Here is a 12191-nt window from a genome sequence, read left to right as displayed (position 1 = left end):
AAATAAGGACTGGAGTGAGGAGAGCGGCGATGAAGCGGTGATTGCCCTTCTCCACTGAAATTAGTGATACTAAGGTCATCGGTAACTACTGTGGTAGGAGAAGAATGACTTCCTATCACAATATTTTGGAGGGAATAACCAGCACTAATTGATGTTTCCATAATGGTTTCTGCATGTTTTAGCTCATTATTTTTCCAAAGTATCAAGGAGAAAAACAGGGGTACCAGCTGTGTTCATGTTTAACAACCTGATCTGGCTGGTAACTCCCACTAACAGCCCTGACTGTATTTTCTGGGAACTCTTATTAAAGGCTACGCTGTTTATTATTTATTTTAATGATTTTCCTTGTAAACGTTTACCCATTTCTTGCAGGGTGTTTTCGAATTTGATACGGAATGTTTCAAAAAGTATGGAAAAACATGGGGGTAAGTTACACACATGTTAAATCAATAACAAATGAATTTTTGCAATAAAACAATCAAGTATTAAGGCCACTTGAGAAAACTTTAGAAAATGTGTATTTTTATATATGCATATTTATGTGTGTATGTGTATCTATCTCTTTATCTATTTAGAAAGGTAGGTAGACAAATACACACAGATATATGTGTGTGTGTGTATAAATAGTTAATACATAATGAATAGTCATGAACTATGTTTTTTATACTGCATGTTTATCTTGGGGTTAGCTAGCTTTAAAAAGATGTTCTTTCAAAATGCAGCTAACAATATACACTGATAGGATTTAGAGTGCTTTGGGTTTGTTTACCTTTCATGAACAAATTGTAGATAGAGCTATGGACATTACTGAGGGTCTGTGGGCCAGAGATTCTCTCATTGCATCGTTTATGCTTTACTTATGGATTTACTGATTTTGCTGCATAATTTGGTATATAATTTTCAGATTTGACAAAGAAAAAGGCTACCATAGACTCATGCATAATTTAAATTGTTTGCCTCATATTTTTGATAACTTTGCCATATCGATTGGTCCTCCATGCCACATACTCCTCAAAGTCCTGACAATGGTAAAGATCTGAAGAAAGGTTGGAGGCATTTATTATGCTTTGTGGGAACCAATAAATATTTCATGGATTCATCAGAAATATGGGTTTTCCCACCACTGCATATCGCATACACACACAACTTTGCAGACCTGTTATTCCTTCTACATTGGCGGATGATGCAAAGTTTTGCAATGATTGGTCACGGAAGTCCCAAAACGTGTTTTTCCACCAATGCGTTTTCCATAGACTTTTGTGTTTGATGTAGCCCGAAAAAGGCTGAACGAATTCACATGAAATTTAGCAGGATTGGACATTATGGTGCACAGACAATCCTTTTGGATACTACAAGTAAGTAGGGTAAATATTTTTGAAGTTATAAGTCATTATAACTTTCTGATAGCTGTTGTCGCAGTATTTTGATGACATTTTGTGGTATTTTGCAGAAGTACAGCAGTAAATAGCGATGACAAGTCATTATATAATTGGCTAATGACTGCCTTTACAAACGTTACAGGCAGCCATGATATGTTTAGGTACAGTTTGGCTGCCTTCAGAACTAGGCAAGTATTAGGTTTGGTATTTTTTCCCTACCTATTACAACTTTATTAAAGTGATAATAAGTAGGGCAAATATTTATAAGTTTCTATATATTTTTTAAAAAAATTTATAGAGTACCACGGTTCTGCCTCGGGAGTAGTAGGTAGTGACTAACAAGAAAACCTACTACTTACTTATATCTAAGACCCAGCCCAGAATGCAGTGAAACGCAGACCACAGATGCAGCAAAGCTGTCATAAAAACTGCATGGTTGCCTTTTACCTTTGGTAAACATAGACATTAGCGAATCACATGCTGACTTCTCACCCACATGTTTTTCATTATACCGCGACCTTACCCTGGTAAATAGCAGCACAATATATAACTACATTTTTGAAAACTTAATACTTTAACGCTGCTTACACTATTTTCACATTCTACAAAAATTACCATTTGCATCTCGTAATCTATATTCCTGCCACATTACATCTACAACCGTTCACACACTTTCACGCTACGTCTATTTCAATGAACAAATTCCACTCTATGCCACTCCATGCCATTCCACTCTACTCTATGTCACTCCACTCTGTCATTCCACTATTTGCCACTCCACTCCACGCTAATCCACTTTACGCCACTCCACTCTATTCCAGTCTACTCCTCTCTATTCTACTGCACTCCATACTATGACACTTGAGTTTTCGCCACTCCAATGTACGCCCCTCCACTCTACGCTATTCCACTACATGCAATTCAGCTCTTCCACAATCCAGTGTATGCAATTACATTATACACTACATTTTACGCCACTCCACTCTACGTCACTACATTCTACACTACTACACTCTTCGCTATTCCACTGTATGACACTGCACTCAACTTCACTTTGTGCCACTCCACTGTACTCCACTTTACACCACTCCAGTCTACGCTATTCCACTGTACACCACTACACTGTACCTCACTCCACTCTACGCCACTCCACGCTAATTCACTTTACACCACTCTATTCCAGTCTGCACCACTCCACTGTACACCCCTCCACTCTATGCTATTCCACTATATACAACTCCACTCTACGACAGTCCAGTGTACGCTATTACACTGTACACTATATTCTATGCCACTCAACTCTGTACCACTCCAGTGTACGTCACTGCACTCTACACTACTACACTCTATGCTATTCTACTCTATGACACTGCACTCAACGCCACTCTTTTCCTACGCTACTCCACTATTGGCCTCTCAAGTCTGTCACTACACTCTACTCCACTCTACTCCACATTATTCCACTCTGCACCACTCCACTCCACATTATTCCACTCTGCACCACTCCACTGCATGCTACTTCACACTATACCACTCCATTCTATGCCACGCCTATCTATGCCTTTCCATAGTGCGCTACACAGTCTATCCCACTACACTCTATGGTATTCCACTCTACAATACTTCACTTTGTGCCACTCCACTGTACTCCATTTTACAACGCTCCAGTCTACGCTATTCTACTGTATACCACTAAACTGTACCTCACTCCAGTATATGTGACTCCACGGTACTCCACTGTATGCCACTGCACTCTATGCTGTTCTGCTCTAGGCCACTCCACTCTACCCCACTCCAGAGTACACTATTCCACTATACGCCACTCCACTCTATGCCACTCCTCTGTGCTCTATTCAATTGTACGTCACTACACTGCACCTGACTCGATTCTACGCCAGTCCTCTCTGTACCATTCCACTGTACGCCACTTCACTCTATGCCACTCTCCTCAATTTTTTGGGGAATAATCTTTAATTTTCAGCAAATTATACAAAGAAACTATAGCACTGATAATATGCACAGTTATACACAAGTGGTTACAAGAGCAGCTTTGGTGGGGTGCCAAGCTGTAGTGCGGATAATAGTCTAACACCAATAGTAACATTTTATACTGCAGATCCTTATTTTGTACATTACAACAATAACATTAACAACAGTGTCTGTCCAAAAAAAGTCAGTTTGTGTCTGCCGTGTGTCTGATGTTTGTACTAGCCGTGAGCGATCAAGCATATGTGTCCGATTATATACTTAGGGACGTTAGAGGGGGAAACCCTGCCCTTCATGCAAGTATTCGTGTAATTCCGCTGACCCCTATCCTGGTGTTGTGTTTGCAGTTGGTAGGTGATTGCATCATATGCTGTGCAATTGTGACATGGTATTCGAGGGATATGAGGGAACGATATATTTGATGCTGCAGTTGGGTTTATTGCATTCAGTTCTGCTTCTATGGTGGTTAGGTATTCCTGCCATTGCATGGGGTTAGTCGATGGGGGCCTCCGTAATGCGTTAGTCAGTTGGGACTCGTGTTCTGCCACAAGTGCCCTGAGAAGGTCTAGGAGCCATGTGTGTGTAGTGGGGCCCGCTGGCGATTTCCAAGCCATGGCCAGTCTGTGTTTTGCCAATCCCAGCGCCAGATCCACAAACCTATTAAGGTTCTTACGTTGGGCGTTGCACTTCATTATTCCTAGCAAAAAGTGCTGGCCCTGGGCTACTATCGGGGCGCCCACTGTGTCTGTCAACGTCCCTGCCACATCGCTCCAGAATGTCTGGAGCCGAGGGCATGTCCAAACCATGTGAGGGAAAGTGGTGTCTGCGGCTAAACACCTAGGGCAAATGTCATTGGAAGTAGGATGTTATCCAATCTATGCGATGTAAGATACATGTAATGGAGGTAATTCAATTGCGTGTATTTCAGCCTGGCGTTCATGAATATGGTCCTGGGATGGCCCACACATTGTGCCCACTGCTTATCAGTTATACTAGTCGACAGTGCCGAGTCCCAATATTTGCGTAGTGATGCCAACAAAAGTGTTGAATCGGTCCTAAGGGAATTGTAAATTGCTGTGATCGCCTTTTTGCCTCATCCGTGTGTTAACAGAGTTTGCAATGCCTTAGATGTAATGGGTTCCATGCGTGTATTACCCCATGTCTGGTAGAATTGCTGTGTCAATGTTACGTGTAGTAGGAAAGTCCCTGGCAGTACACCGTAGTCGTCTATCAGCTTCGCAAAGTCGCATAAATTTGAGTCTGTAAATAGGTCTCCCCATATATCAAGTCCGACCGCTCACCACGTTTCAAGTTCAGGGCGCTTGAGACAAGTGTAAGGGCCAGGGAGCACTTCAAGAGTAAGATTAGGAGCATATGGCGCGGACTGGCTGCTAGGTAGGACATATTTTAACCAGCTGCGCCAAGCTGCTAACATTAGGATTTTGCCCTGCGTTTTCTGTAGCAATGTTTTGGAGCCTGACAGCCATTCCAACATGGTTGGCTGTTGCAGGGCTACAGCCCAGGGATCTAGTTCAGCTAGATTACTTTGTGTAAGCCACCTCATGGGCCATTGTAATTGTGCAGATGCATAATAGTGCTCATAATCTGGTGACCTCAATCCCCCTTTGGATATAGGGAGGTATAATTTCTGATGGGCCACTCTGGGTCTGGAGCTGCCCCAAATCAGGGACACCAGAAGTGACTCTAAGTCTTTGAATAGCCTATATGGTATCTTATATGGAAAGACAGAGAAAAAATACAGAAGTCAAGAGAGTACGAGCATCTTAGAGATAGCAACACGCCCGATGGGAGATAAAGACTGTCGGGACTTACTTCCCAATGGCAGAAGAACCAATATCCTCGGGAGCGAAGAAGGGGCCCTTACTCTCCCTTAAGGTACAGCCACCTCCAGCCAATAAAGGGCTAACAGAAAAATGACTAATACCCCCAGGGAGAGGAGAGACAACAACAGGACCACCAGGGAAGACCTTCAGCAGGGCCAGCAGATGGGAGAACCAATAACTAGGAGTCCTTGTCCCAATACAGCATCAACAGAAAAATAAAAAAAAGAGAGAACGAGAAATGGCAAGTGTTAAGAAGGTTCTCCTCTAACAACAGTGACAAAGATGTATTGCAAAGGCAAAGGTCCGAGAATACAGGTTGTGTACCATCTCATACTCACAGATATACAGGGGTGTGTCCCGTTTCATATGGGGTCTCTTCTGAGAATTGAAGGAAGAAACAATAAAGCTTGTCACGTTGCAGAGCGTGTGAGGAAGCAAAGCAAAATTCGGAGGCATACGTCTGCCTTCAGGGCAAATACAATCTTGCTGTAGAAGAGTTTAACTGTTGCTGAATATTGCAGGAGCTTCCCGACAGTAATGCGCTTCAATAAGGTTATAAGATTCAAAAGGACAAAGAAAATGGCACAGTCATCACATCAAGCTTCGTGTATCACATTGCGTGATTGTATTGAAAAATGCCCCACATCTTTTATCCAGGAGTGCACAAAACACAAAAGCAATGCTGGCAGAGTTACGAGGCTAACGTGAAACCTCGATACCAAGCCTCGTGTCAGTTAAATAAAAAGGCAATCTTGTGCTGCGCTAAGGCAGCGGTACAATACTGTGTCCGCAGCGTGTCCTCGCTCTGAATTAGAGATGTCCCGACAGGGAAATAAATGAAGGGAAGAGGTCCAAGGAACGCAGCCAAGCTACCAACTCCTCACCGTGTAATATCCAGGGATGCGCCATGAGAGGGCGGCGTGTCAGCAGTTAGGGCAGGCGGGGCCAGAAACACCGTGATGGGAGCGTGAGCTGATAGAAACTCCATGCACGGCGTCGGACGAGAGGATCAAAAACGATTCCAGAAGACAATCCTGTAGTAGTGTTCACCACTCTCAAGGAAGGACCGGCGAGGGATCAGGAATAACAACGGGGAGTCAGAAAGGAACAGTCCGGTTCTAGGGGCGTGTTCCACAAAGAGAAAGTAAGCCAAGCGCCTGAGTTCGTGGGCGAGCTTCTTTTAAGGACTTTAGGTCAGCTGATCACGTTTTCTCAGTGTAGTACGGGATAGTATACAAACCGATCACCAGAACCAATACATTATGGGAGTGGTAGTGCTCTCATAGGTAACAGGGACAAAGTGCAGGAAGCCTAACGGGTAACAAAGGCAAGCTCGTCCAGAATGGAAGAGCAGCTCGGGCTCTAGTAAACGCCTTTCTCAGGTTACATTCTATCATGTCTACCTGATAGTGATACATTTGGACCCCCAGATATTTAAAGGTGTTATGAGCACATGTGAGCGGGGTACAAGGTAGGTTGTGGCTTCGCTCTGTGGACAGGGGCTGCATTGGGAATACCACTGATTCGGACCAATCGACACATAGGCCAGATATTCGGGCGTGTTCATTTATCAGCTCTATTAACTCTTGCAGTACTGTATTGTGACCTCGCAGTTGACCAACGCGTCGTCTGCATATAGAGTGACAATGTGCCACTGCCCATACGCTTGTATGCCCCAGTCTAGAACACAGCCACGTAACCTGCACGCCAGAGGCTCCATGGTCAATGCAATAAGAATGGGTAATAGGGGGCATCCCTGTCTTGTTCCGCGTTCTATGAGAAAAGAGGGAGAAATGATACCGCCCGTCTTGACTCTGGCCTGAGGTTTTGCATATATCTCATCTCAAAAAATTAGGACCCATGCCGAAGCGTGCTAGCACAGCTAGTAAATATTACCAGCTCAAGGTGTCAAATGCTTTTTCACCATCCAGGGCCACTATCCATGATAGATCTGTTTCCGTGCCCACTCCAATAATTTGAAAAGCCGGCATAAGTTCAAGCTGGTGTTTCTCCCTGGAATTAATCCATTCTGGTCGTCGTGTACCAGTAGTTGTACTGCGTCCATTAACCTGGTGGCTAGTATCTTGCCCAAGATTTTATAATCAGAATTCAGTAGGGATAGTGGGCTTTAAGAGCCCATTTGGAGCGGGTCCCTGCCTGGCTTTGGCAGAACCACCAGTATCGCTTCTCTCAGGGAGGGCGGAAGCTCCCCCTGTTCGAATGCCTCCTCATATACTGTGCATAGCCAATTCATATTGGTCTCGCATTATCTGCACAAGACTTACATGGGATAAGAACTGTTGGACAGGCGAGGAATCTCCAAGGTCGGGAGCTTTATAGTATTCATAAAAAGAGCCATTAATCATTTCCTGCGCATTTACAGGATGGCCATCCGGGATGCATATTGCCATGATGGGGTGCTGAGAGGCATTGGTTTCTAACAACCATGTCTCCATCCGTATGTTGCTGGGCTCAGTATTGCCTATAATCTAGGGCACAGAGACTGTCCTCTGTTATTATGGAGGCTGAGAGTAAAAAAGTGTGCCTGTCCTCAAACTCCAACCTGTGTCTGCCAGAGCGTCCCTCCTCCACCTAACCCCTGAGATTTGTCGTGGCTACAGTGTGTGTGTGTTATGCATATTGTGCGATATAGCCGAACAGACAGACTGCAATAAACATTTGGATCCCCAACTCCCCATCCTAGGCTGACTTGCCAACGGGCAATAGGCCAGCTGCACTGAAAAGTTAAACAAAACTGTGACTAATACCAAAAAGGGAGGGTAGGAAAGGAAATATATACATGAGGATATTTTGTAGCAAGACCATATTAAATGAGCAAAGAGAGAAGGGAAAAAGAAAAACTGACAGGTGCTATATCAGCCACTTATCGTGCATGGGGGCGCGGCTGTTCTTCGTTGTCGGCTACATAATAGCCGCCATAACAGTTCTTGTCTGCCATAGCAATGGCAAATTCCTACGAATGCTTCACTCAGGCAAGTATCTTGAACCCTGCGGTGGCGGCAATTTTAATGCCCTGTTATTTGAGGCCTTTGGGCTTTTCGACAGTACATCACCCAAGCTCTTCAGCAGTCTGCGGGGTGGCCCACGCTCCTGATCCACGCACACAAAGCATGCCACAAAACCGGCCCAGCCTATCTCAACAGTCGACTCTCCTACGTACCCAACAGGAACCTCCGCTCCGCCCACCACGCCCTGGCCACGGTCCCACGCATCCGTAGAACCACTTCCGGAGGCAGGTCCTTCTCCCATCGCGCCGCCAAGACCTGGAACACCCTCCCCCTCGACCTGCGACAAATCGAAGACCTGCTGACTTTCAGGGGACAACTCAAGACCTGTCTCTTCGACCAGTAACAGCGCCTCCACCCCCCGCCCCCTCCCAGCGCCTTGAAACCCTCACGGGTATGTAGTGCGCTTTACAAATTATGTGATTGATTGATTGATTGACTATCGGGGCACCCTCCATCAGCGCGGCATGCTGTGTGTCTGTCAATTGGAGTGTTTGGTCTGGAATCGTGTCCGAGTCAGACTCAGATCTTGAGGGGGGGTGAAATTGCCAAGGTGTTCCGCTTCTTTGATGGCTAGTTCCCTTTCCTGTGCTGCCTGGGCTTTGGTTGGTTGTAGTGCTTGCCCTTTGCCACGATTTCTGCGTGTGCCTGCAGTGTTCCATGATTGACAAAGATCCGTCAAGAGCACATTTGGGGCATGTGCAAACCCATCCTGGTCTATCCAAGACCAGGCCTATTCAGGAGTGGAACAGAGGATAGTGCTGTATTTGTGCCGGATGCGGAGCCTAGCGGGATATTGCAGTGAATATTGAATTTCATATTCTTGGAGACATCTATTAACCTCCATATAAGATCTGTGGCATTGCACTGTCAACGTGAAGTCTGGGTAAATGTGTACTGTGGTATTTTCAGTTTGCCACGGGTCCTTGTCCCTTGAAGGATATGGTCTCTATCCTGGTAGTTGAATAGTCCGGCGATCACAGGTCAGGGGGGTTACCCTGGCGGCGGGGGGCCGCACGGAATTCTATGCACCTGTTCAACTGAATTTTATTTTGAGAACTTGCCATCAAGGATATCCGTGGAAAACCAAGACTCTAGATACAGCTCCATACTTTGGCCTTCAATCCGCTCCGGCAGGCCCACTATATGAATGTTATTTCTGCGGGATCTGCCCTCCTGATCCTCTACCAGGCTCGTCAAGTATTCCACCTCTTTTTGGAGGGACCTGATCTGGTCTGTAGCTGTTGACACAGTGGGCTGCAGAGTTGGAAACACCGACTCCGATTCTCCGCCCTGTCCCTTAGCGGCCATATGTATGAAAATAGAGTTTTGCGATTCTCAAATTGCGATTTTCAGCTAATCGCAATTTGAGAATCGCAAAATGCAATGTATGTGGGATTTGCTAATAATTTTGCGAATCCCACATTTTCCTTATTTGCAAATCGCAAATTGAGATTCGCAAATAAGGAATACCTTCCTATTCATTCCTATAGGCTAGTAGGCCCATAAGAATGAATGGGAAGGCATTCTCAGTTTGGGATTAGCAATTAGAGACTCGCAAATTGAGAATGCATTTTCAAGGGTGCCAGGGTGTCAAAATGACACCCTGTTGCACCTCTAAAATGTGCATGTGTGCCCATGTGGCACACATACATGCCCCGTATGTGCGCCACATGGCACTTTAAAAAATGCAAAATAGTGCATTTTTAAGTGAAATCGCAATTTACCACCAACTTGTAGTTGGTGGTAATTTGCGATTCCTTAAGGCCAGATCGCACTTTCTTTTGTGCTTCTTACATTGCATTTAAGGAATCGCAATTTGCGATTCCTTAAATGCAATTGCAAAATAAGGATTCCGATTCCTTATTGCGAGGGGATTTTTGTGTGCTACATTGCACACTGCTAAATTGTGATCGCAAATTGGCTTCATACATATGGCCCTTAGTTTCTTGTGCTCCTACCATAAGAATCCCATTTCGTCTCAGAGCAAATCTATTTTGGGACCTGATGTGGACTTGATTTCTAATATCGCCGCCATTAACTTGTTGAATCGATGCGAGTGGTCAACATGGTCCATGGGTTTCAAGGCTGCTGCTTGCATGGTGACCACTGTGCCAGATGCCTGGGGCACTGCATCGGTCAGCTGTGACTGTGCCTTATCTGTTCTTAGTTTTCGCATTGCGCAGCTGTATACTGTGACGTCGAGTGGTCGGTTGTTATCGCTAGCGACAACACCCCCCTTTTTTCAAAATGCATGCAGGTCAGGCAGTATCCTTGCGTTTTTTTATTTGGGAGAGTGAGGACCTTCTGCAGTTATGGGAGAAAAGAGAGCACTCCAGGGTATACTGATCTTGATGAGACACTTCCGTGAGTTCGATACTGTTGGCAGGATATATGTGGCCTGTCTGGTCGAGACGCAGTGGGGCCCCAATGGGCAATAGCTAAGAGTACGGTGTAAGCAGGAGGATCAGGAAGAGAGTCATTCAAGAGTGACGTTGTGAATCTTTTGCCTGATACTAAAGAGTACATCCGGTTTTATACGTGGGGTCTAGATGACTTTTGGGTTTTGAGTGATTCTTGTGCAGTGTTGCTGTGAAGAAGGGCTCCTGTCGCAGTCCAGTAGTCGGCAATCACACCTACGCTGGCTCTGGTGGCTCAAGGCGCACATCCGCCCTCACGAAACACAGTCCTCAATGCCGTTTTATATGGAGGGCCAGTGGGCCAGCTCCCACATGCTGTCCAGACTGCACCAGGGTCAGCCGGCACCGGTCTAGCCCCCCTGGCGTGTTCTGTGCACGCCAAGTTGCATGATGGCAATTACAGATCCTTGGTGACCTTTGGTATGCTCGTAGGTTGAGGGAGGTGGGGAGGGTCTCGAGTGCTCCGCTACAGGGGCCTGACTCAAGTCTCCTCTCCCCCTGGCACGTCGCCAAAAGAGGCAGCAATTATGTAGTGGGCTAAGATTGTAGAGCTATGCCCAGGCTTCTCCCAAGGTCTCTGTACAGCTTGCTTCCAGGCTTGTATCAGTGAGATGAAAACTAGCGTGGTGCGCTCACAGCACAAGCATGGGAGACAATCACCATGGTGTCCCACACTCCCTTATTAGTGTTGTCATTATGGGCCTCGAGAGCTGAGGATTCTGTTACAAGCTGTCGCTCGCTGCCACAGAAGAGCACGGTTCCGCTCCCTGGCCGCTGGCTACGTGAGGCTGTCCCTCACCCAGTTGATATCCGCTGCTCAAGGCCACCGCTCCGACAGCCTCACCCACCCATCTCCAGTGCCGGCAGTCTCAGCTTATCAGGGTCGCTACACTGACCGGTGGGGTCGTGCAGTGTTTGTCGCCATATGTGGCAGGCTGTAGAGCATATTAGGATTTTTGGAGTGCTTATGTGGAGCTGTTTATAGCGAGTCCGCACTCGTCGCCATCTTGGCCACACCCCCGCCACTCCACTCTACTCCAATCTACACTTGTCTACTCTACCACACTCCACTCTGCACCAGTGCACTGTACACCACTCCATGTACGCTTGCCACTCTACTCTGTGACACTCCAGTCTGAGCCTCTCCACTGTACGCTAATCCCCTTCTCATTAACCCACTATACGTAACTCCTATGGAGGACACTCCACTCTTCGCTATCCCACTCTGTACCACTCCACTCTACACCACTCCACTGTAGCCACTCTACTATATGCTATTCCTTTGAATGCACTCTGCTACACTCCACTCTATGCCACTCCAGCCTATGCCACTCCACTGCACGCTACTCCACTCTGCTCTAATCTGCTGTACGCTATTCCACTGCACACAACTCCACTCACGTCACTCCACTGTGCGGTATTCCACTCTTTGCCACTCTACTCTACACTATTTGTCTCTGTGCCACGCCACTGCACTCTACACCACTCCACTGCATGCTGCTCCAGTCTACGCTACTCTACTGTACACTATTCCAA

General features: G+C 46.1%; 1 protein-coding gene across 1 annotated transcript in view; it reads left to right on the top strand.

The window, feature by feature from the left end:
* LOC146796553 (cytochrome P450 3A29-like) overlaps positions 1–12191 on the top strand; it is a 204348-nt gene that overhangs the window by 42160 nt on the left and 149997 nt on the right. The window contains exon 3 of the mRNA XM_085629188.1: positions 373–425. Coding sequence (XP_085485314.1) covers positions 373–425 — 53 coding nt within the window. The remainder of the gene's footprint in view (positions 1–372; positions 426–12191) is intronic.

This window comes from Triturus cristatus, chromosome 10, assembly GCF_964204655.1.
Source record: "Triturus cristatus chromosome 10, aTriCri1.1, whole genome shotgun sequence".
NCBI lineage: Eukaryota > Metazoa > Chordata > Amphibia > Caudata > Salamandridae > Triturus > Triturus cristatus.
Note: the sequence above shows the minus strand (reverse complement) of the source record. Positions and strands in the feature narration are given on the sequence as shown.